At 41.4% G+C, this 26,012-nt stretch overlaps 1 protein-coding gene across 9 annotated transcripts; it reads right to left on the bottom strand.

Moving 5' to 3' along the window:
* Positions 1-470: 470 nt before the first annotated feature.
* dtna (dystrobrevin, alpha) lies at positions 471-25,741 on the bottom strand. Of its 9 annotated transcripts, XM_078791514.1 has the most exons (22): positions 23,253-23,419; positions 20,296-20,363; positions 18,656-18,736; positions 18,375-18,588; positions 18,102-18,187; positions 17,054-17,208; positions 16,866-16,971; positions 15,280-15,446; positions 15,040-15,164; positions 12,926-12,934; positions 12,587-12,670; positions 11,694-11,789; positions 9,795-9,876; positions 9,468-9,559; positions 7,757-7,870; positions 6,401-6,497; positions 5,594-5,617; positions 4,478-4,637; positions 4,103-4,192; positions 2,503-2,729; positions 2,392-2,429; positions 471-1,052 (listed from the first exon to the last, which is right to left on the bottom strand). In XM_078791514.1, exons 1-22 carry the CDS (start codon positions 23,267-23,269, stop codon positions 1,049-1,051), a joined length of 2,136 nt encoding a protein of 711 aa, XP_078647640.1. In that variant the 5' UTR covers positions 23,270-23,419; the 3' UTR covers positions 471-1,048. The 9 variants fall into 9 exon arrangements, with proteins under 9 accessions (XP_078647640.1, XP_078647642.1, XP_078647645.1 ...); XM_078791516.1 differs by lacking the exons at positions 12,926-12,934; positions 23,253-23,419 and adding an exon at positions 25,369-25,741; XM_078791519.1 differs by lacking the exon at positions 5,594-5,617 and having other exon boundaries at positions 23,253-23,418.
* Positions 25,742-26,012: the final 271 nt, after the last annotated feature.

Here is a 26,012-nt window from a genome sequence, read left to right as displayed (position 1 = left end):
TCATACAGGAAAAAAAACAAAACTATTTATTGTTTTCATCAATTTAGTACACAGTCTTGTGATTTAATTACATACTTGTTAAGAATGGGTCATGTTGATTCTGTAAATATCAAAACAATGAAATTGCACATTATAAATGTGCAAATCCAGTATAATAAAAGTATAATAACCTTGGAAATGAAACAGACAGCAAGATTTGTGGCATTACCTCTTTTATTATGCATCATCGTCATGCAAAAATCACTGCTATGAACTTAGCTCAAAAGTCAAAAAACTAGATATACTGCACACATTGATGGTATTACGTAAACTCGAATGCATCTGATGCTTTTATGCCGTGTGAAAGTGTTGACCCTGACTCATAAAACAATAACCAAAACATTAATTTTGTACAACACTTTGTTATACAGTTGTGATTGTAAACAATTTGTTCGACACCTTTACCAAAGTGGATTTTTCAATTTTTAATATACTATTGTACTATTGTTTACATAATTTATTCAACAATAATTACCACCTTAAAGTGTGTTTTTCCTTAGAGTATTGATTCATTTGAAATTGCTTAAGAATGGGAGTGCTTTGTTGTTGGCTAAATGCTGCACTGACAGCTTGAGTGAACTCCACAAAGAGGTCATTCAAACAGCTAAGGCAGTGTGCATTATTCTTAATAGGACTAATGTAATAAAACAATACAAAAATCACGCAACAAAAATAGTAAGAAAGTGACCTTGATGGCATTATATATTTAAAAAAACATAAGCTAGTCATCAAATGACACACACACACATACAACAATACATTTCTACAGTCGCTGGACAACCCAAATACATAAAGAAGGATGTGGTTGATATGGCACCTGTGGTATAGAGTAATAGAGTCATTATTAATCTCTTTACTTTCATCAGCTCACAGTTTCACCTTAAATATGAGGTTGGTTAAAAATATATAGCATTTTTACACATCTGTATGTATATTCTAGGCTAGAATTGGGCCAGAGCCAGTGTTGTTGCGTCCAGTGTCTTCACTTATTGTTTGCTTTTGATATTGCTCACCTGTGAAAAGCACAAAAAAATGGTAGAAATTTGTAATTGAGGTAGTCATGTTAGCCAGGAAAATACAGTTGTAGGCAGAAAGCAAGTTGATGAATTTCCTGTGTCCATAGATTTAAAGGGGGGCCTATTATGCTAATTTTCGGCCCGTTGTATTGAGATGTGGACTCCTATAGAGCAGCTACACATGATAACCTGCACAGAAATCTTTCTGGATCTGAATCTGTACCTATTGCAGCTGCGTTTCCTTGGATTTCCAAAGCGATCTGTTTTAATTTATTCCACCCGCGGCTTGCCTCCGGGCATGCCTACTCCGCTGTGATTGGTCACACTCCCAAGCGCTCCGGAGTACTTCCGGACTACTGCATTCCCCACTTTCTTATTTTGTCAGTTTAGGAGTTGATAATGAATGAATTAACCGTTAAGAGCTGCTTGAAGAGTAGTTAGGAACTACTGGTAGCTCATGAGCTTTTGTTTGGAAACCCCCGACTTCGTGTATGAACTGAGAGTAGTATTCTCGTACCACTAGTGCGGTGGAGCTCAGGAGAAGCTGGACCTGAGGGCGCTGCCTCCACCTCTCCTGCCTGAGAAGGAGCATTCATTGTCGGACACACTTTGTCAGAGGCACCGCTGGTGCCGTGGAGCTCAGAAGCCAGACACAAGGGAGCCATGTTTACTAAGTACAGACAATCTTGACACATCGGTAGTGGAAATGTGGTCATTACATGTTTTTTGCAGGACTACCCGTGTTTAAAAACACTCGACTCACCCAAAAAGACATTGGTGAGCTTGTAATTAGCATGCATACAGGTAAGATGCTCCTTGTATGCACGCTATAATGCTACACAGACAAACGCTTACTTACACAAAATAAACGCGGTGCTAACGCGGTCACAAAAGAGTGCAGCAGAGGCAGGAGGAGGCAACCTCATATAAGGAAGTCACTGTGACGTCACAGGGAGCCAGTGTTAGAAAAAACTCTCTGAAACTGAGTGCTCAGAGCCATTCCAAATTTCATTCAGGGCTCACTTCCAAATGCGCAACCCTCATTATCTGAAAGTTTGGCATATTTTAACATGAGAATATAACATTTTAATAACATTTACCCTGGGCTCACACTGAATCCGTTGTGGCTCCGGGCCTGATCAAGTCCTGCTTGCCCCGAAGTGACACTGACGGGCCGGCTGCAAAAACCCACAGCTCCAATGTCTGTGTCAACACAATAGACCCGATTGTGCAACGGAATCACCACAGATTCAGTGTGAGCTCGGGGTTATAGGTCAGAAAAGTGGAGAAAGCATAATAGGTCCCCTTTAAATTTTCTTATGGAGTGCAGACTCACCAGTGTCCTGGAGCAGCACAGTCACTGCTGCATGTCACCTGTGAACACCACACACAGAAGATGCGAACATTATTCCAATCAGCTTTTGCTCTGCGTAAAAATAGAACTCACCATGCAGGCTTTGTCCACCTCCTGCCTGTGCTTCATGAGCTCCTCCAACTTGAGCTCATCCTCCAGCTGCTGCTCCAGGTCGTCCTCGAAGCGTTCCTCCTCGTCTTCCTCCGCTTCCGGCGCAGTCTTGGGCTTATAGCTGAGGAACGGATCTGAGGTTGCTGTTGCTAAGATGTCGCCACGGCTGAAATCTGAATCCACAGTGCTCTCTGTCTCACTTCCACCCTCTGAGGAAAAAGACGCCACATGGATAGAGGGTTTGTGTCATAATTCAACACGTAAAACATAAAACAACACTTTTGGTGTTCAAGGGACACATATTATTGTTAGAACACCACTAAAAAGTCACTTTTGCCTAATGTGGAACCTTTAGGATGGTTGGAACTTGTATTATTCAAACTAGCCAGCAGGAGGCAGTTTAAGCTTCTAATTCCAGACAGTCCACTTTGAATTATTTGTCTTATTTTATCTGTAAAAGTGTCATACAATCTGCTATATGTGCTTGTGTCCCTTTTTACAGGAGTACTTTAAACATCAGACCATATTTTACTGGTTTTTTTTTTACTGAATAAGACACCTGGGATGTACATGAATAAAGGACGTGTAGATAGACTCCCTTTATTGTCATTGCACAAAAACACAGTAGTGAAATTGCCAACGAAATGTCGTTGCCGGGCTCCCATATAATAACAGAGTAATATACAATATGAACTATAAACAATGAAAAATTGGCCATTAAAGAGTATGTGAACATCCCTTATTTTTACTTCTCAGACAGTGCAGTGGGTAGGTAAAGTTGTTTATTTGGCACCAGGGGTGAGGTCATTTCTGGATCGCTGCTGGTGAAAAGCTACTTAAACCATCAAAAGGTTGTCTCAGATTGACTCTGACTACTACAAGTCATGTTGCCAGCTTGTATGTTAAAGGTTTAAATTAAAGACTTTGGAAGCAAGTGGCGGATTCAAACACTTGGCGGGCCGGATGTGGCCCCCCGAGCTGCAGTGTGCCTCATTGTTTTTAATTAGGTAAAATTATGGAAGCTGGTTTCTGCCACTCAAAGAAAAAAATATCCCAATTGTAAGTCGTACTCTTGAAATAAAAAGTTGAAAATATGAGATTAAAAAGTCCAAATTTGGAGTATAAAGAAAGTCATAATTATGACATAAAAATTCTAAAACTGCACATGTGCCCCCTTCAACATTGGTGCCTTCATCACATGGCACTCGCCACTTTTGGATGTCTTTTTTTATCTCATAATTATCACTTTTTGATGTCATTCATTCATTTTCTACCGCTTATCCTCACAAGGTTTGCAGGCGTGCTGGAGCCTATTCCTGCTGTCTTCGGGCAAGAGGTGGGGTACACCATTTTATTGCATAATTTACACTTTTTAGTTCATAATTATGTCTTTCTTATCTGATAATTTAGACATTTTTTCTCAAAATTGAAACTTTTTTATAATTACGACATATCATTGGGGTAATTTTTCTTTCAGTGGCGGAACCTGTGTTAATGTTGGAGTGCACATGTGAATGTGTGAATATTGGGAAAATTCTGGCATATTCTCGAGGTGACAATGAAAAGTGTCATTTTAACCTACCTGAATTTAACTCTTTAACCAGTGATGACATTGTATTGGTGATGGAGTCAGCTGCGACAAGGAGGTCGTTTCTCAGATTTCTCCTGGGACCTATAAAAGAGAAGATAATTGCTCAGAACAGATCACCGCAATGCTGTGTGCATGTATATATAGTATATATCTATGGGGGTGCAATGGTACACAAAAGTCACGTTCGGTTCAATATGTTTCTATTACAGTTTGATACTTTTTCGATGGTAACCAGAGGGGTGCCGCTGTGTTAGATATTGTGTGCTACACACACGTCCTGAGCCAAGCCCCTGTATTGAATGATTCGATACAAATACATGTATTGCTGCACCCATAATATATACATATAGGAAACTGTTACGTTACCCTGAGCGAAGGCCTCCTGAACGTCGCCTCCTACGCCCATGAGGGAGTCCTGAGGTGTGTGAGTTGGGGTGGTGCTGGCCGAGTCGGCGTGGATGGGTGTGGGGATGGTCCTGCTGATGGTGTGGCTTGGAGAGGAGCGTGGGGAGCCGGGACCCTGAGTCTGCAACATGTTATCACATTGGGACATGTTTCTCGGGGGAAAAAAAACTTGGTTGCACCTCAGAGCACATCACTATTGCTTTCAAGCATTCCACATAAGTTAGAAATGCGGATAATATGCGGAGGAACAGTTAAGTCTGTTAGTTATTAGCATGTCATCTACATGCTGCCTATGGTGAGCAACGTGTGTCATACAAAAGTCAGACATGAAATACTGTAATACTGCATTTCTTCATAGCAGAACAGATGCTGTTACTTGGACAAATAACAGCAGCACAGTTAATACCGAAAATGTCCCCTACTGTCTCCTATTCAATTAACTACAGCTACAAAACCTACTTAAAGCATTAAAAGCTGTGGCTGTAGGAAACCACAACATGTAGTTTTTATGACCACCACAAGATATCACTAAGCTGCATTTGAGCCTTTCATGAGTGGTTAGCATCCAGCAGCTGTACAAGCAGGCAACTCAGATAAGAAGCAAAACACATATGGCATCTGTAAAGCTGATGTTTACAGATAAGCATTCTGGAGCAAAAGGTGCTAGCCATGGGGGGGGGGGAGTAATTTGTCGTGGTTAGCATGATGGCCACACAGGAGATTTGGAAGCTCTGGGTTCGTATCTCCATTTGGGCATCGCTGTGTGAAGTTTGCATGTTCTCCCCGTGTGTGGGTTTTCTCCGGGTACTCAGACTTCCAAAAATATGCATTTCATGTTAACTGTAGACTATAAATTGCCTACTATATGAGGAAATATAGTACATTAGATTTGACATTTTCCTGTCCCCAAGAGCTTAGCTGTTGAGGTGCTTTCCAACATACTCGCTTTGCTGTTGTTACTATTATTAGTAGTATCTATTAGTATTTATTTATTTATTTCACCTAGCAACAATTAATGTGCTTATTTCAAACATGCTTTCAATATATATCTACTCCCCCGACTGTTTTCAAACTTACAGCTTGTTTCTGTTCCTCAGCTAGCTGTAAAAAAAGAAAAAAAAAACAAACAAACATAGCATGATGAGTATTTTGTTTTATAAAAAAAGCCCATGTGGATTTAAAGGTATGTGCCATAATTATGTGGCATTTTGAATTAATCGATATTGATTCCCTCAGGATATCTGGCAGTATGGGGTGGGGCTGGGGTGTGTAAAGTGTGGACAGGGTTTCGTTTTTTGGACCACAAACCAGACTTCATTGCCAACGTGTTGCTAGTGACACTTAGTGGCGAGTGTAGACTGCAATTCATAAACATCTTATATTTCCTTGAACTGCACGTGTATTTTAATTCATTTAGAACATTTTGATGTTTGAAAATGCTTCATTTAGGTCAAGACTGCATAATAAATAGGCTGTATTCAACCACAAAACTGCGATTATAAATCAATCAATTTCTTAAAAACTGACACAGAATGAGGGAGGAACGTTTGAACGGCATTGGAGCAAGGGACAACTGTATATAAATAATTTTTTGATGATCTCTCACACAAACTACAGCACAGTTGGTATGAATCACTGCGTTACAGCAGATCAGAGCAGCAATCGTTAATGACGGGGGTCAATTATGAATGACATCAGATGGGCCTTTGGGCTCAAAACGTGGGAGCGATTAATATTTTTGAAGATTCCAAAAGAAACAGCAGACTGCTCCTGTCATAGAGAGGATCTTTGACACAAAGATTTTTTTTACAAAAAGCACAAGAATAATGGTGACAATATAAAGAATGATGTGTGAAAATAGATGGTGGGCTCTGTCTCTGGTACCTTGAGAAGCATCATTAGTTGCTCCAGCTGCACCATGAGTTCCCTGCGACTCTCCTGCAGACTCGACATTCTTTGTTCAAGCTCATCTTTGCGTTGCCTGACGAGGAAAAAAAAAAACATTCTGTAGATTGATGATAGCATTCTGTTGTGTCAACAGTAAAATGTTCAAGTTAAAGTGGGACTTACATCACAAAATACGTGTTAGAACAGGGGTGGGCAAACTTTTTGACTCGCGGGCCGCATTGATATGACAAAATTTACGGGGGGGGGGGGGGGAGCAGACTATATATTTTACACGTAACAGTCCACCTGGTATTATTGTATCTGTAAAATTGTCATGCAATCTGCTATTATTATTTATTATTTTATATTTATATTTAAATATTTTAAAAATAATAAAATATTATAATAATTACAATAAAATTAAAATAATAATTATTATATTATTATTATGTAAAATATGCAAATATAACAATAATATTATATATAATTAATATAATAATTAGCATTAATATAATAATTATAATAATCATAATAGTTCTAATAATAATTATAATAATCTAATAATAATAATAATTATTATTATTAATAATAATAATAATAATAATAATAATAATAATAATAATAATAATAATTATTATTATTATTATGTGCTTGTGTCCCTTTTTTCAGGAGCACTTTGTAAACAACAGACCATGTCAAAAAACGAAATTGATAAAACCATCAAAAGGTTTGCTCAGGCCATGATGCCAGGTTGTATGTTGAGTTTAAATGAAATATTTTGGAAAGATTGGGCGGGCCGTATTCAAACACTTGGCAGGCCGGATGTGGCCCCCGGGCCGTAGTTTGCCCACACCTGTGTTAGAACATACACAGGCTCCGCAATTTGGGGGAAATTTGTTCCGCGTAGAGGAAATAGGGTCGTCAGAGCATGTCATACTTATGGGGCAAGTGATTCATGACACCCACGTGCTTACTATTCTTCCTCCGTTGAAAATTGGCACCTTTTAGTGTGGCGTGCTTGTTGGGGTGCTTCATGTAAGGCTGTCGTAGCTTTCACGGATGTGCATAGGCATCGTATGAGACTAGGATTGGAAGTACTGTGTGAAGTTAACCAGATTGTTGACCCAGAGTAGCTATCTATTGTGGCTGGGCAAGGCGCATTAATGTTGGATACACTATGCCGCTGTGCGTCCATGGAGGTCTGGACGCACCAAACTGAAAACCAGACTGTACAGCTGAAGGAGTACGTCGCTCGCAGCAATTTTTGTCATTTTTGCATGGAGCCAACACATAGACGTCCGTACGGTGGGATGTAACTCCCCCTTTAAGGGAGGATGGAGAGACCCCAGTTACCTGAGAAGTCGTAACTCAGCCAGTAGAGTGGGGTTCTGCTGACCCCGGTCAGGAGGCGGCTGTGAGGCCTCCTCATGCTGGAGGCGCAGTCGTTGGATTTCCTGCAGGATTTCTCTGTGACACAACCACACATACTTTAGGAAAAGTGATATTTATGGTATGCTTTGCCAAAGAGAGCTAGTAGTGAGATAGTAGTGTGATTTAAGTCTAATGACTGTTACAAGGGTCAAGAGAAGCTAAGGTGTGATCTTAAACATGTCATTTAAATAAATCCGTTCCCTGATGCGGTAGCATATATCAGTGCGTGTCACTATAGATAAGTGGATGACTTTACAGTGTAACACACTAAAAAAGAAAAAATGCTGCATTAGCCTTTATTTGTCACATATTTGAGACCGAATCATGTAATGTCTCTCAGACTATGGGCCACAAATAACAACAATAATGAGAAATGTATAATAAAAATAATTGAAAATTATGATTATGAGCTTAATTGGCGACTCCAAATTGTCCATAGGTATGAATGTGAGTGTGAATGGTTGTTTGTCTATATGTGCCCTGTGATTGGCTGGCGACCAGTCCAGGGTGTACCCCTGCCCTCCCAAGAAGACAGCTGGGATAGGCTCCAGCATGCCCGCGACCGCTGTGAGGAAATGCGGTAGAGAAAATGAATGGATGGATAGATATTAAAAATGATATCAGAATTTAATATGGTAAACAAAAAACATGTTAAAAAAGTTATTTAATGTACTCCACTAATGTAAAGTTTCCATTTTGAATTTACACATATTTTAAGGAAGCATTCTATTCTTCCTCACAATAAATACTAAATATTATCACATAAGACAAAAATACAAGCAAAGGTATTATAATTATTGCATTATAATGCTATATCATTATTTCTTTGTGATATTTAAAGTACATCAAAAGGTCACACAGCCAGAAAAGTGTTTTGCAATGTTTTTCCTTAGTTTTTCCAAAATAATTGGTATATAAAAATATTGACAGAAATTATGATGAAATGTGGGCCGTGTGGCTAGCGTGCACGCCACACAGCTAGGAGTTCAATTCCACCCTCTGTGTGGAGTTTGCATGTTCTCCCCGTGCACGCATAGATTTCCTCCTCCCACATACCAAAAACATGCTAGGTTATTTGGCGGCTCCAAATTGTCCGTAGGTATGAATGTGAGTGTGAATGGTTGTTTGTCTATATGTGCCCTGTGATTGGCTTTCGACCAGTCCCAAAGACAGCTGGGATAGACTCTAGCACGCCCGCGACCCTTGTGAGGATAAGCGGGATAGAAATGAATGAATGAATGATGAAATGTAGTTATCTCACCCCCCACCCCCAAAAGGGACAGACCAAAAGGGACACCCCCCCAAAAGGTTCCATGACCCCGATTTGAAATACTCTTGAGAAACTGATAATATCTATTTATATATCTGTACTGTACAAACTGAATTCAAAAATGAAACCAGGAAAATGCCACAAAATTGAGAGCAGTGAAGCCTACAAGTGTATTCAAGAGTCATATTGCATGTTGAGTATGATACATTTGTACATACGTATTGGCAGGTCTGTTCTTGTTTTAGTTGTTCCACACTAAAATGGCCTTGAATACTACTTGACAACTTTTTAGTGAAGGGATTTTAATGTCAAGTTTGGGAGGTCAAAAGGAACCAAAGAAGAGAAGTATTCAGTATCCCTCACCTGTTTTTACTCTCCAGCTCGGCGATGAGCTGCCTCTGCTGTTTGTTGGCATCCAGAGAGCACGGCAGGTCTGTGGGGACTCTCTGCTGTTGCTTGAAGCACAGACACAGCAAAGACACTGTGGGAACTCAACATATATTTACATGATGTCATACTTATGCCTGGCTTATGTCATATCTCAAGGGATGGGGTGGGGTGGTGGGGAACAAAATGCACCTGACTAGACAACCGTCATGATCAATCTCATGCATCCGTCCTGATTTTCCATCACCGCTAATGTACGTTACATAGCAGTGCAGAAATGTAGTCTATATAGATGTGTCTCACCACGGCATCAGCAGCCAGGCGAGCAGCGTAGCGGGTGATGAGGCTGTGCTCCTCGTCTTGATGGTTGCTGCTCTCCAGCAAACTGATCAAAAAACAGAAAATAGAGATGACAATCACAACGTGACACATCGTATACACTGAAAAGCATTGCACCACTGTCGCTACACACGCAAACTTTTCTTTTGTAATTCAAAATTGTTTCTGACATATTGCACAGTGTGCATTACAGTAGATGGTAACCCAAATACAGTAACATACAGGCAGATCTGGACAAAAGGTGCACAGTGGTATTTTCACCGCCCCGCATCAATGGTTCAGTCCACCAGGACGTTACCAGCTGCAGCCCACTTTTCCAATAATGGGGATAATGCTGGGCTTCATAACGTGACAGTGCATGTTGGAATTCATGTTTTCCCCTCAATGAACCGCAGCTCCCCAGCACGGACAGCACTCATGCAGGTCTGGACCATAACCATGACAATTACCGATTAATTTAACAACTTATTTGTATTTTATCACTCTCGTAAAATTTTAATCCTGTCTTTATTTTAAAGGGGACTTATTTTTTCTACTTTTCTGATGAATAAATATTGTTATAGTGTTGTATTATCGTGTTAAACCATGGCAAAGTTTTAGATAATGAGGTTTGCGCATTTGGAAGGTAACCCTGAAAGAAGTTTGGGATGGTTTTGAACCTCTGAGTTTTTTCATTGGCTGTCTGTGACATCACAGTGGCTTCCTTATATGGGCCTTCCCGAACACTGTAGACCTGCCCTTCTCCACTATGCTGAACTGTGAAGATTTTGCAAGGAGTGTGACCAATCACAGCGGAATGTCCGTGCCGTGGGTGGAATTAATTAAAACAGAAAGCCAAGGAAATACAGCTGGAATAGGTGCAGATTCTGGAAGATCTAGAAAGCTTTCTGTGTGCGTTATGGCATGTAGCTGCTCCATAGGAGTCCACAATTAAATACAAGGCGACGAAATATGAGCACAATAGAGCCACGATAAGATTTTTATTTATTCCTTTTCCTTAGCACTCCACAAAGTTTATAGCAACCAACCCTTGTATTTTTTTTTTTTAATCAAAAAAATTTAAAACACAGCCTGCATCTTGGCTTATTTTCTTGTGTCCATCAGACCAAAGCTAAATATAAAGGCTCAAAGACCCAGAAAAAGGATACTCCGGCCAGCTGCAGGGGCGGCAGGCAACATCCCTAACGCTGCTCGACCATCTTGAGACTAACATCAGCGAAAGGTGGCCCACTGGCCTAAACTGAAAGTGTGACAGGCAGCAATGCCCACTAGTGATTATATCTTCACTTTTTCTTGTTATATTTTTGACTTTATTATCATAATATGATTTTAACCAACTTGATTTTCTAAAATTGCAACTTCATTTTTTGTTTTGTTGGATTCTCCTATTAAAACTTTTTTCCTAATTGTTCAAATGTATAGTATTTCTTTCTTAATACTATTATGGATATACTCTCTTAATATTTCATCTTATATTCTTTATTATTATTGCTAATTTTTCCATTTTTACTGTTGTTATTTTTAGTTTTTGCTTGTTAAGTCGTATTTTTGAATTAAAAAAAGGCCTTGGGCCCACACTTTGGATATCCCTGATGTATTTTTTAACAACCTAATTTCTTTTCACACATCACATGAATACAGTGTGAATGACAAAATGTGTGAATGAATTATCAGGGGTAGGATTCTTTAAGCTCTGCTTCTTCCTGTCCAGTTTCATGTTGAATTGTGCAAATATAACCATGCAACATTATTTAATATAACTTCTTAAGCATGTCTGAAAGAAATAAATCATACCATATCAATAAAGGTACGCATGCAGGAGATTGGACACGGTGATGTTTTTTTGGAGGCACACCCACTAACCGTGTTTTGGGGTTGTTTTGAAGTAGCTTCACATACAGCCCAATGAGAATGTGTTCGTCTGCGAGTCTGTCGACCGCATCCAGGTTGCAGTGTAACCTGGATGCGTGCAGGGGTTTATAACAAAAGCAAATCAATAAAGAAAACAAGATGACATTACACAGGAAAAGGCAAGAAAAAAGGGGAAAGGCAAAAAAGGATGACAAAAACAACAAAAGAGATTTGAGGAGGCGCCTGCAAAGCAGCCATTCATGGGTGAGTGGAGAAGAACAAGGCCAGATTATGTTTGGGAGAGCCACCACTGATGAAGGCCTGGAGCACAATTAAGGACATGCAAAAACATGACAAGCTGCATGCAGTGCTTACACTCATATCCAGCCGGTGCTCTGTTGTTAATAATACTTCTACATGATACAAGACTGACGAGACAATGCACAAAAGCTGTCACTATTTATGATGGAAAGCTAAACTACCGAAGCACGAGGTTTAATTTGATACTGTAAGCATTCAACTAACAAACAATGGGGTCCCCTGTTTTTTAACGTGAAAGGATTTGCGTACATAATAACGCCACCTTGGTTTCAGGTTCTTGCTAACAGGCACACTCATGTATCACTATTTCCCCTTAAGTTATGCAAACATCAGAGGATGCACACTCCACTTCTGTTATCATCCACATTAGCATGCATTGTAGCATCTTCACACAAGAACACCTGTGTCACTCGCTTACCCTCTACCTTTCAACAGATGTTGGGCAATATCCTGACTCCTGCAGTAAGTACATCCAGCAGGAGGGAACCGACACAGAAATACACACAGAATTGTACACGGACTGCTGGGAGTGGCGCGACAACCTGAAAAGAAAAAAAATCAGGACTTCCACTGTGTGTACTCACTTTTTGGTGGAGTACGGGTTCCCTGATGTAGGCATGGAGTTGGAAAAGGAGTATTCACTAGGGGCGTTCATGGGTCTTGGTGGCCTATAAGGAGAGCGTATATATACGTATAAGTGTATATATCTCATAGATGTATCTGACAAATATCAACTACTAGAATAAACAAACCCCCGAAAATGTGCAATGAATTAATATAGAGGTGCAAACCAACCAACAGCTGCTACAAGTACACGAGAGTGGGTGAGTAGTGGGCGATGAAAAGACATTAGAACAAAAGTACAAAAAGTGATACAAAGGGACACATTTTGAAACGTGTTAAAGAATCAGAGGAACACTCACCACGTGTCCCTAGAGGAAGGAAAGTTCAGGAAAAAGAGAGAGCACAGAAATGACTTTGATTGCTTTTCAAAATAACTACGTACATTATAAATACTGTTAAGATTGTATGAAATGTATACTGATGGTTTGGTTGTTTTATTTTAGAGTACTCACCAAGTAGGGGAATAAAAACCACAGGGTCTTTAATAAACACTGGCTCAAAATTACACTTTCCACGACTCGTCTAGACTTATGAGAAGTGGAATTACTTCTTGTGAATCATTATTGAGTACTAAGAAAACAAAATATCAGTAGAATGCCAACTGAGGTGAAGCAGCATTTAGCCACTATGGCCCCCACCTGTGGAACAGCCTGCCGGAGAGCCTCAGGACTGCAGAGACTGTTGTTATTTTTTTTAAAAAGATTAAAGACACACCTTTTAAATCAGGCTTTTAACTAATATTTTTTAACTTTTCTTACATTTTTATCTTTTTAGTCCTATTTTAGGGCGGCACGGCAATCTAGTGGTTAGCGCGCAGACCTCACAGCTAGGAGACCAGGGTTCAATTCCACCCTCGGCCATCTCTGTGTGGAGTTTGCATGTTCTCCCCGTGCATGCGTGGGTTTTCTCCGGGTACTCCGGTTTCCTCCCACATTCCAAAAACATGCTAGGTTAATTGGCGACTCCAAATTGTTCATAGGTATGAATGTGAGTGTGAATGGTTGTTTGTCTATATGTGCCCTGTGATTGGCTGGCGACCAGTCCAGGGTGTACCCCACCTCTCGCCCGAAGACAGCTGGGATAGGCTCCAGCACCCCCCGCGACCCTCGTGAGGAAAAAGCGGTAGAAAATGAATGAATGAATGAATGAGTCCTATTTTATGCTCTTAGTCTTTAGCTTTTAACTCCAGTATTTCCTCAGGGGGGTCCTCCACACTGGGGGTTGTGTCGGGTCTACTGAGGGGGTGCCATCCTTGGGTCCCTTCGAGGGTTCCTTCCTTTGATGTGGGGGTCCGCCCGTCTGTCGGAGTCGGGGGGCCAGGGTTGCTGGTCCCCCGATGGCACAGCCTGCGGCTCCTCCCAGTGTGGGAGGGAGGGGCTTTCTTTGTAAGTGTTTTTCCTTTTAATTGTGGTAATTGTTTTTAATTCTGTAAAGAACTTTGTGTTGCATGTCTTTGCAGGAAAAGTGCTCTACAAATAAAGTTGATTTGATTTGATTTGGTCATTTGCGTCGGAATATTCAGATATGTTGGCTTGTCGTCAAAGCTGACGTCACGTGACGGCGATGAGGCAGCAGTAGGTTAGAGACGTCATTGTTCTCGTGTAGAGATCTCTACATGGCAACAAAAAGCCGGGATTCTTAGATTTTAAAACTGTACCGTTTCAGGTCACCCAGGCTGAAACAATAAAATATTTTTCCGTTTTGCCCCGAAAATATTTCCACGTGCATAGCCCCTTAGGCAAGTGTTCGTAGATGCTGCCTCCCTTGGCCTGTGATACGACCACCGTGTGTCCATCAGTGATACGGCCATCGTGCGTCCATCAGTGCATCTAACCTGTCAATAGCCACGAGGAGTTTTTCCTGTTCCCGAATGGAATCTTTCTGAATTACTTTTCCGACAACAATGGCATACATGGAAAGTAATATTCCAATCTCTGGTCTACATTGTGTCTCGTGACTGAAAGGCTCCAGATTTGACTTCCTGGACCGCCATCGGGGCCCCCAAGTAAAAGCAAATGTATGCATGGAAGTGGCTCAATCCTCCAGTCTCTCCACTAATGCTGTGTGTGAATACACTACAAAGTCAAATTCTGTGCCAAAGCCTGCAACAATGTGTTTAATCACCTTAAGCTCAACTTTTCCTTATAGGTTTTCCGGCTAAATTCTCGTGGGAAACACTTTATCAGGCTGTTTATGTACGAGGGGCCGCTACCTTACACACAAAAGCTCAAGTAATGGCAACAGTGGCTACATTGTGGTAGTTTGCAATCACTCCCAGCGTTGTAATTAAGCCTCATTGATTAGTTGACCCCCACAAGATTGACTGGAATCATTTAAGACTTAGAGGAGGGAGCTATTAAATCATTGTGAACAATAGGACATTTATAAAGGGAGTAGAAGAAGAAGAACGTACACAATATGTGCAAGGTTGAGAGGTTTCTCCGGCATTTCAGGGAACATTGGGTGAAGAGGCTCTCTGCTGGATGCACAGCTTAGCGACTTGCTGAGGGCATGGGATAGCTTCTTGGCGGGTGATTTCTGGACACAAAACATACAGGAGCTTGAATGCAACCATCAGCATCCTTACGTAGCGTTGCGAAAATAGCTGCGGACACACCTCCCTCCCTTCCACTTCTCCCCCGCCCCTTCTTACCCATGATGTATACTCCTTCATTTGATGTTGGTTGCTATGGGAACCGCTGGCATGCCCCCTCCAGAAGCAGTCCTGACAGAGCTGGTAATTGTGACATTGCTGGCAGCGGTAGCGGAAGCCCATCATACTCTCAGTATGGCAGTAGGAGCATTCGACCGGGTGAAAGACTGAAGAGGTGGGGGGTGGGGGGCAAACACACTTAAACAGATGTGGCACAAATATTTTGCATATTACAGCATAAAGATGAGTCATATATTATTAGCCAAGTCCAGAAAATGTAGCGTTTTATCATAATTTTGTGTTCACTTGGACGTGGTTGGTGATGCACTCAAAACATGGTGTGAGGTCCCAATAGGTCAGCCCACTGGAGGCGTGTGTGTTTGCTTGTATGACGCACAACTGAATCTTACATCCTCCCAGCATGCTAAGCAGTGACAACTACAGTGGGAAGAACCTTGAAGTTGTACATTTCAAAATTTAAATGAAAAATATGCGCGTAAAGTCGCCTCTAAATGATGCCACTGAAAACTTGAGTAGCTGTTTTGTAACTTTGTAACTTGGTGACACTCAGCCTCAACAAGGGATGAACAACGTGAAAAAATAAAGTTATGGCAGAGTTTATTGTTATGTTTTATTATGGTTTGGTTCTTTTTACACTTGTACGAGTACCGGGAATAATGCCTTCAGTGAACCAGCTATTCTACTGTTTCTTTCTCAAAAACAATTTTTGGGGAGTCGAGGAGGCCCCACCATGACAGGAGGCACATTGTGTCACACATTGAGAACTCCTGGTAAAAAAGTTAAAGGAAAACTGCACTTTTTTTCTTTTGCCCTTCATCCACAATCTCATGTGAGATGTGAACACACGCCTTCCTCTTTTCTGTGCGTTCTAAAGATAGAAAAGCAAAAAAAAAGACTCAATACTGCACACCTATGCCTCCTGTGAAGACTGCTTTTTGTAACCATGTAGTAACAGGTAGATTCATCAATACATGTAATACTTTTTTGTATTTATCGTATTTTCTTCCTTTCACATAGCAACATCAAAATGAAAGCGACACCGAGCATTAACATTTCCAAACTCAAAACATAAAAACCCAGCAGCATTGCATGGCGGCATCAACTCCAATATGTAGCGTTACTGTTTGGTAATCGCCTGAGGCACTATCAATGTGGCACTGACGTACAGTTTCATTTGTGTAACAGTGTTTTTTTCAGAAGCCTTTCAGGGCAGAATAAGTGCCATTACATGCATTCTAACATAAGTCTTTTTAGCAGTTTTTATATGTCTGGAACACACAGAAAAGAGAAAAAAATATATGTGTTCATGTCTCATGTAACAATTTGATGGGCAAAATTCCCAAAAAGTGCAATTTTACTTTAAACAATAGCTGGACAGTTAAAATGATAATTAATAATAGTTATAATAAGGAACATCAATCAGGTTGTATGGTGGCCACAGTTTGACACTGGAACAGATTGTTTAATTATTCTTTGGGGGCAAAAAAAGGAGTTGACTAGTGTCGCTGAACAGATTGTATTCCACCTTAGACGTCAACTGTATGTTGTCTTGGCGCGCTGCCTACCGTTCTCTACGTTGGCGAGCCGGTGCATGAGTGGTAACCAAACCAGACACTGAGGAGGCGGGTCTGACATCAGTGTGTCCAGGAAGATGTTGAGGGAGACCTTTTTCTGTCCAAATTAGACATGCAGTGAGACTCAATGCGTAAAAAATGCACATACATACCGTACATGTGACAAATGGCCCCCTTACCTGCTGCGCAAAGCAGCTTTTGGCAGCTTGCTCCGTGTATCCAAACGATGGCCCTTCAAACACAGCCATGGGCAGCTTGAGAACCTCCCTCAGAAACTGGTCAAACTGTGAGTAAGTCATGATTCCAGCTGAATCTGATATCTGTGAAAAAATATCTGAGACGGTGTGCGTGTATGGGGTGGGGGTGTGGGGTGTGGGGGTACACGTCAGTGAATGAATCAAACTAATTGTCAGCTTCCAACGCACGTCGGGCTAATTACAACATCACACAATGCAATTATCCCACTTATTTGTGAAAACAAATTAAAGTCAGACAGCTGTTCACACTGGTTTTGGTACAACACAAACAGCAAGGAATCCATCACTTTGTACTTCTTTCCACCAGCTACTGCTACTAGTGCACATTTTCTAGATTATGTTAACGAGAGATACATGCCGAAAGATGACCACGATGTATCCCACCAGACATCTTTGCATTTTCTCATGCATTCCAAAACACAACACAGTTTTTAACCAATTCTACAAAAAAATTGCAAAATAACCCGCCATGGAGCCAAAGAAAGTTGTGTGAATTCACTATTGAATTCTATCTTGCCAGTATGTATGGGAAGTCTACGTGTGTGTGTGTATTTATACACCTGTATATACATATACATACATACATACATACATTTATATACATATCATTTTGTAGGAGACTAAAGTGGTCAAATGTGGTAAAAAGTAAAAATTCATTCATTCATTTTCTATACCGCTTATCCTAATGAGGGTCACGAGCGTGCTGGAGCCTATCCCAGCTGTCTTCGGGTGAGAGGCGGGGTACACCCTGGACTGGTTGCCAGCCAATCACAGGGCACATATAGACAAACAACCATTCACACTCACATTCATACCTATGGATAATTTGGAGTCGCCAATTAACCTAGCATATTTTTGGAATGTGGGAAGAAACCGGAGTACCCGGAGAAAAGCACGCATGCACGGGAAGAACATGCAAACTCCACACAGAGATATAAAAAGTAAAAATAAAAATCATTTAGATGCTCACATCTTAATTTATCCAGAATTTTCCCCCCACAGAAGGTCGCAAGTGCCATCTTCACAACAAACACGGATATCTTGCCATCTCCATCCCTAAAATAAATGAATAAAATAAATATTACATTGTAGTCATCCATTGAGTTGTTCAAGTACACATTATTTTGATTTAAATGTTCAAAAAGATAAGACACAACACTGTGTAAATATGTCCCTCTAAATTTCACACTGCATTCACTTCCAAACCTCGGGTGACAAGCCACCGAGTGGCTGTGTGACTCACAGGTCATAGGCTGCCAGCAGGAAGTTGAGCAGCACACTGATGGAGTGATCCACGTTGATCTGGTGTGTGGTGGGCATGCGCTTGTTGAGCTGGCACAGTATGGTGGACAGCACCACTTCCAGGCGGACCACAGGAAGCTCGGTGTTGAGGTCCATGATATTGAGGCCGTTTTCTCGGAAGGCCTCGATGATGTTCCAGATGTCAATCAAATGCACTGCAATGCCAGCATTAAAAACAGTTGTAGACCACATTCAGGCAGAGTGCTGATACTTGATACTCACAGTTGCATTTCTTCTGCACAAATCTGAGCTTGCAAGCTGTCCTGTATGTTGACAGACGTATGGAATCCAAATCCTGAGCCCCTGAGGAAGATTATTGTCTGTAATCACCTCAGAATCCATTACATTTTGATATGTTATACTATGTTATACCTTATTTTGATTATTATTTGCTAATGGTTTGATTTCATTTGAACATGCACATACATTACAATGGAATACATCACACAATTCAAATCACAGTTCTGCATGTCCACTCTACAGGTGTCAGTAGTGTGACTGTAGTAACGGGTTTACTGTATACAGTTGTCTCTTGCGTCATCATAGTTGGAACAATGCTCTCTCACTCTATTGAAGTTTTCAAAAATGTATTAAATGATAAATGATCACTGTTTTGCAGTTGAATAGGGCTTAGTATTAGTCAAAAAATATCGAAAGGCAAGTTATATGTAGTAATGTTACATTGACAAGACATGACGATGGCACGTCCAACATGAAAAAATAACTGTTATCCTCACATTGCGTGTGGAAGTGGTAAGTTTGGCTTCTTTGTCCTTCTTCAGCACTCACATTGAAACCCTTTCTTAAGTTTCAAATAGGTGGCACGGCGGTCGAGTGGTTAGCGCGCAGACCTCACAGCTAGGAGACCAGGGTTCAAGTCCACCCTCGGCCATCTCTGTGTGTATTTTGCATGTTCTCCCCGTGCATGCGTGGGTTTTCTCCGGGTACTCCGGTTTCCTCCCACATTCCAAAAACATGCTAGGTTAATTGGCGACTCCAAATTGTGTGTGTGAGTGTGAATGGTTGTTTGTCTATATGTGCCCTGTGATTGGCTGGCCACCAGTCCAGGGTGTACCCCGCCTCTCGCCTGAAGACAGCTGGGATAGGCTCCAGCACCTCCGCGACCCTCGTGAGGATAAGCGGTAAAAAATGAATGAATGAATGAAGTTTAGAATAAACAATTTAGTTAGCTCGGTAGCATCTCTTGTGTGAATGTGTGTTTTGCTGGCTGGGTTAGGGCTAGCTTTTAGGAAATATGTCCATAGAAGAAGAGAACTAGGAAGCGCTGAACTGTTCATGCTGTTTTGAGCATCTGCCTGTAAGACATAGTGACCTGTGATTATTTCAAATAAAAAAGCTGACTAATTTACGGCCATCCTGACATAGTGTCATTCAGCCGCCCTTAGGTTAAATTGATGAGTCACCGCAGGAAGTACACAAAAACAACAACAAGCAACTCTACTACTGTTAGATGTTAATGTTCTTCACTAAGTCCATCAAGGATCTTGGGTGGCGTGCAAAGTGTTACAAGCCAAACACCTGCTTTTCAGTCTGTGAAGTTACTTTTTAATGGAACGATGACGAGAGCTGCAGCAATTAACTCAAGCTCAATCAAGCTTTTCATCCGAAAATGCACTTGTTTTCTGTGATGGCCGTACACTTTATTAGGTACACCTTCAACAATCTACTGAAAAGTCTGTTTTGGTAAAAATGTTAATGCTCAGTCAGAGAGGTATTAATGTAACAATGTGTGGTGTACTGCGGTTGTAGTGGCGTACTGTGTAGTGTCCAAATGCACTGCATCATCATTTCTAACATTAATTCATTTTCTATGGATTGAGCGTGCACACCAGAGTACTTACTCATCTCCACAAGCAGTTGCCTTCTATCCGCCATGTTGTCCCCGCTCCACCCGCAGTCTTCAATTATTCTGATCGGAAAGAGAGAAAGTAGAAGTCAAGCTACGCACGCCTGATTTTAGGATCGCCCTAATAAAAATCATGGCTTGATGACTGAACACACGCACTCGGAAATGTTTTCTGACTTAATTCCCTGAAGCGTCGGGAAGCAACTGATAAAACTATTGTGCATGCTAGCCTCTAACCGCCTCATTAATACAAGCAGGCATAATGAGATGATAACCATTCAACGTGACGACAACAACTCACATTTATATTGCTTTCATTTATCACTGTTTTTAAGAATATGTATGGCCACATTGGTTGCACAGACAAACTCTAATGAAATGCAATGCTTTTGACTGGAAAACATGACATTCTTGGTGACGTTCCACTCCAGTCCTATAGGTGGCAGTAATCCACATCACACGTTTTGATCCAGCTGAACACTAGAATTTGTATTTACTGCGTTTCTTTCATGTTTAAACTGGCAGCCTGGAACTGGACTCAATGCAAGTTGACACTACCAGCGGAAAAGTAAAAATACATTCCTCAATCTGCACCTTTAACCAGATCTGCACCGACAGCGAACATTTACTAAACACCTCAACATACAAACACCTGGTTAGTTGGAATTTCGACAAGGTAAAACATCCATTCATCCATTTTCTATACCGCTTATCCTCACGAGGGTCGCGGATATGCTGGAGCCTATCCCAGCTGTCTTCAGGCAAGGGGTGGGGTACACCCTGGACTGATCGCCAGCCAATCACAGGGCACATATAGACAAACAACCATTCACACTCACATTCATACCTATGGACAAAATTGGAGTTGCCAATTATATTCAAATGGCCCCATGTGCATTGTAACAGTTAGGTCCGGCCATGGTAGATCAATTTTTCTCCAATTTCTGTACATAGTAACTATACAGTGCATATGCAGAATATGAAAAAACACAAGTAAGACAAGGACAAGACTTTCAAGGGAGTAGAGGGAGCAGCCCACAGACGACTCACCCCATGCCTCGCTGCACACTGTCCGAGGCAATCTAATACACCTAGTCATGTGCACTGTTGCCATGGCAGCAAAGATCCCGGCCACAAAAAAAACCCACATCGACACCCCTTCCTCCACACACAGACCAACACCTCCCACTGCAAACTGAGTCTGTACATAGAAGAAAGTTATTTCAGTCGTAAATATCTTGGTTTTATGAGATGAAGCTCAGTGGGGATGGTCGTTTTCTTTGGACGAATGGCTTGAAAAACGTCTTGGCGAGATAATCATTCAGGCATGCTATTTGGAATTACTTTGACAGTAATTAGCCCTATTCTGCAGACACACATGGTGCAATTAGAAAAAAAATGAATTCAAAACTCAAAAAGCACTTTCTTCTGTTGCCAGTCAGTGAGGGAAGTTGTAAATCTTTTAAAGCCAATATTGGTGTTAATCACTTATCCTTACCGGGGTCACTGGGGTATGCTGGAGGCTATCCCAGCTGACTGGCCACCAGCCAATTGCAGGGCACATATAGACAAACAACTTGTCGGGAGGATTCCATTTTATTGCAGACACAAACACGGACACAGAGATGCCAAAACGGTCAGCTGGCTACATTTTTGATAACCAGCAAAAGCACTTTTCACAAGTTTGAAAATGCAACATAAAAAAAAAATCAACAACATCTCTTTCATCTCTACCAACCATTCAAGGAAGTGTGTGACACATTCTTAAGTTCATTCATTAACTTGTGGTGAAGGATGCCATGCAAGGTGCCACCCTGCTCTTCAGGAACCTTTAGAGGGAAGGAGTCATGTTCAAGGTCACTTTAACAAGGCCTGATGCTACTTTGTGGCATATTACAGGATGGAACGTCCAATTTAACTGTAAAATATGGAAATAAAACCAAATGATGGGGAGAAATGTGCCTTTAACTTTGCACAAAAGCTTCAGCAAAATGGTTGGCTTTTTCTTTGGCTTTATTGTGTTTTATGTGATTCATTGCTGAGGTGATAGCATCGAGCGATGAAAGCAACAGAACCAAAATGGAACATTGTGAACAAAGACTGTTTTAATTTATTCCACCCACGGCCACCATCAAGGCATGCCCATTCCCGTTATGATTGGTCACACTCCCAAGCGTTCCCGAAGACTTCCGGACTACTGCCGAAACTCAGTGTCTAATTTTTCAGTCAAGGAGTATATAATAAATGAATAAACCTTTTGGACAGTTACTTGAGGGGTGGGGGGGTGGGGGGGGGGGGGGGGGTGAATGCCCCCTCTTACCGCAGTTGCCATCCCTGGTTTTCTCCGGGTACTCTGGTTTCCTCCCACATTCCAAAAACATGCTAGGTTAATTAGTGACTCCAAATTGTCCATAGGTATCAATGTGAGTGTGAATGGTTGTTTGTCTATATGTGCCCTGTGATTGGCTGGCGACCAGTCCAGGGTGTACCCTGCCTCTCGCCCGAAGACAGCTGGGATGGGCTCCAGCACCCCCCACGACCTTCGTGAGGATAAGCGGTAGAAAATGAATGAATGAATGAATGAATAGTACGGACAAGATACATGTATTATATAAGTGTTTCATTCATTCTGAAGCAGGGATGACGATGCTGTAACATACACACACACACATCAGCCCAGTAGTCCAATTTTAAACTGCATGAGAGCCCATTCATCATTTCTACAGTGAGTGAATATAAATGCGTGCGAACGTATATAATTTTAAAGATTAACAATGATATTTCTTCCCCCTCCGATCGCGCTCACGCTTCAAACACACCCTGAGTGGCGGCCATGTGACCTTCTGCAAACTGTTTTCATTCTGAGAAAATAACGGAGATTGATAGCATGTCATGCATGAGTAGATATTAAAGCAGCCAAAACAAAACACTGGATGGAGACCATCAACATACCTCTCATAGAAAACCATGGTCTGAGTCCTTCCACTTGCCTGCCTTGACTTATGACAAAGTTGTGCACAAGGCTAAATCTGCTTCCGACTAAGAAACATTATAACAACAAAAGAGGCATGCCAAAGGATGAAGTTGAGTGAAGATGAAATTAGAAGCCGTCTAGGACACGGCCTGCACTGCCTCTATCTTTAACTATCAAATGAGAAGGCTCCACATTCTTGCGCAGCTTTACAGGCGCTCCAGTTGCAGACCCCGAACCTCGTTCCTGGCATGCTCCCAACAAACATTACTCCCCCTTGCTCTCCCCCTCTTTTCTGTGCTACTGTCACACTGGCAGCATTGGAAAATAACTGCCCTTAAAAGTGCAAACCATGGCATACATACCACAAACCACAGAGAGGCCTGAAGCTAAATACTGCCACAAAAGAGGCAAGCAAGGATAGGATTGTGTCATTGTATCTTTTAATACTGCGCAGATTTAAACTGGACATAATATGCAACTGCACTTCAAACTAAGTTATTTATACCACAAGGCTACTTCTGTAACAATTTATGTCCTCCTCCGTGACGTCCTATACTATATTTCCACACACAAACACTTACCGGTCAGAGCAGTCCATTCTGTGTTTGCTGCACATCGCAGCTGTTAACAGCCAATGTTCGGGAGTTATTTTCGCATCATGATACTATAAACTACACCGGCTACACATCTTCTTGAGCCAAGAGGAAAACATTCCCAGCAATGCTGCACAGCATACTTGTTTTCGGGTACTCGTTACTAATAATTTTGTTTTTTAAATGGCCAAGTTAGCCAAAAGCAAAATATTAATATATAACAAAAAAGTGATCTTTAGGTAAATAGTTATGGTTATTTTCATATAAAACACCATTTTGTTTTTATTTTGCTCATGTTGGAGCATTGTTGTTTACACATTTTGGCTACAAGTTATGCTTGAAATATATATTTTTACAAAAAGCCTTTTTTTAATACTGGTATTTTGCTGAAACTTACCCATGTTCTACTGCTGATTACTAAAGACCGGAAAAAGGATGAAAGATGAGAGTTTAATATTTCTTTTGGTATATATCATGTCCATATTGACCAAGAACACAATATTCTGTGTGCTTTGAAAAATCTGTCAAAATCATCAAAAAAGGCCGGTACCAAGAGGGACAGGTAATGAAAAATGACTGTGACTGAATGAGTTAATAATTTCCTGTTTCTAACCTTGTAGATTGATGCTGTTGCTGTGTGACCTTTTGTTACAAACATGATATGAGGACTGGATTGGCCGGATTTCGTGGTGGAATGCCGATTTTATTCAATCTTCAAAATACAGAGGATCGGCAGCCGAACTCGATCCTGAAGATCGGATTGGGGCTTCCCTAAATTGTGCCCTGTGATTGGCTGGCAACCAGTCCAGGGTGTACCCAGCCTCTCACCCAAAGACAGCTGGGATAGGCTCCAGCACCTACCGTGACCCTCATGAGGATAAGCAGTAGAAAATGAATGAAATTAATGAATTATCATAACATTAGTGGTTTAATTTGGATTAAAAAATGTGGACAATATTATTGTGTTGCATTAATTTGTGGGACAAAAAACATTTCACAACAAACCTGCATTGTTTTTTGACGAGATTAAATAAGAAAGTTTGTTTGTCCAGTCACTTTTTAATTGTACTTTTCTTAAAATGAATGTTAAAATCTTGTGGACCCAATCTCGTGCATCCTCTCTTGTAGTGAGGTGGATGTCTCCCCTACATTTTAGTCAATAACATGAGTAGAAATCCACATGTAGTCATGCATGGGACACATACAGCCCATGCTTGCAAAATAAACAGCACCAAACGCTGGCCTGTGCCCATGCAGCAGCCATTATGGTTTAAAAGGTAAAGGGCAGGAAGGCAACAGGCGTCCAAGCATGCATCTTGTAGGAGACACCTGTGTGTCACGTCGAGCAACACTGACATCATAATACGTCTGCTCGTTTGCAGGGAACAAACTTGACCGCAACTGTTATTAAGGCAAGAGTGTCAAACTATACAGCGTACAGCACAGGGTACGTTAAGGTCGCGTTTTGACTAGTCCTCATTAAAGCAGCTGAAAAGCTTACCAGAATGGATTTCGAGGCATGTCATGTAACATCTCCCACCACCAGGAATCACCACCACAGCCTGTCGTGTCCTGCAGCCGCGATCAGGCTCGCTCGGTAGCCGGGAGCAGCATCACTGCGAGCGGTGGTGCCCTCGTAGCACTCTTCCTCGCTCGCGGAGCTGGTGTTGTGGTAATGTTCGTGCAAAATGCGTACGTTTGCCTCCACTAGAGTGGCCTCTCTGCGATGACGTAATGCGAAATCTCGCCGCTGTGCATCTTCTTTGGCTGCTGGATGTTGCAAGTTTACAATGAAAATGCTAAGAGATTCTTGCCAGAAGCATCGGGTTAAATATGTTTGCTTATGCAAAGTTGTACAGACAGTTTTTTCCCCCCACGCTGCTAAAGTTTTAGGCAGGGATGACGCAGGGGCGCCTTAAGGGGGGTGGGGAGTGTTAGTACAATTCCAATGGGGCCCAGTAAATAGGTAAAATAATTTAGCTGTCTGGTTGTGTTTTTTTTAAACATAGTCAGAAAACAATTAAAACATCCATTTTCTGTATGGCTTATCCTATTTAGGGAGGATTCTCCCAGCTGACTTCCAGCTAGAGGCACCCTGGACTACATATATGGTGGCCAACCAATTGCAGATGATTAAAACAATGT

Source organism: Doryrhamphus excisus, linkage group LG6 (genome assembly GCF_037039965.1).
Source record: "Doryrhamphus excisus strain RoL-2023G ecotype Guam linkage group LG6, RoL_Dexc_Guam_v1.1, whole genome shotgun sequence".
In the NCBI taxonomy this organism is placed as follows: Eukaryota; Metazoa; Chordata; class Actinopteri; order Syngnathiformes; family Syngnathidae; genus Doryrhamphus; species Doryrhamphus excisus.
The sequence above is the reverse complement of the archived record's forward strand: the minus strand, read 5'-3'. Positions and strand labels throughout refer to the sequence as shown.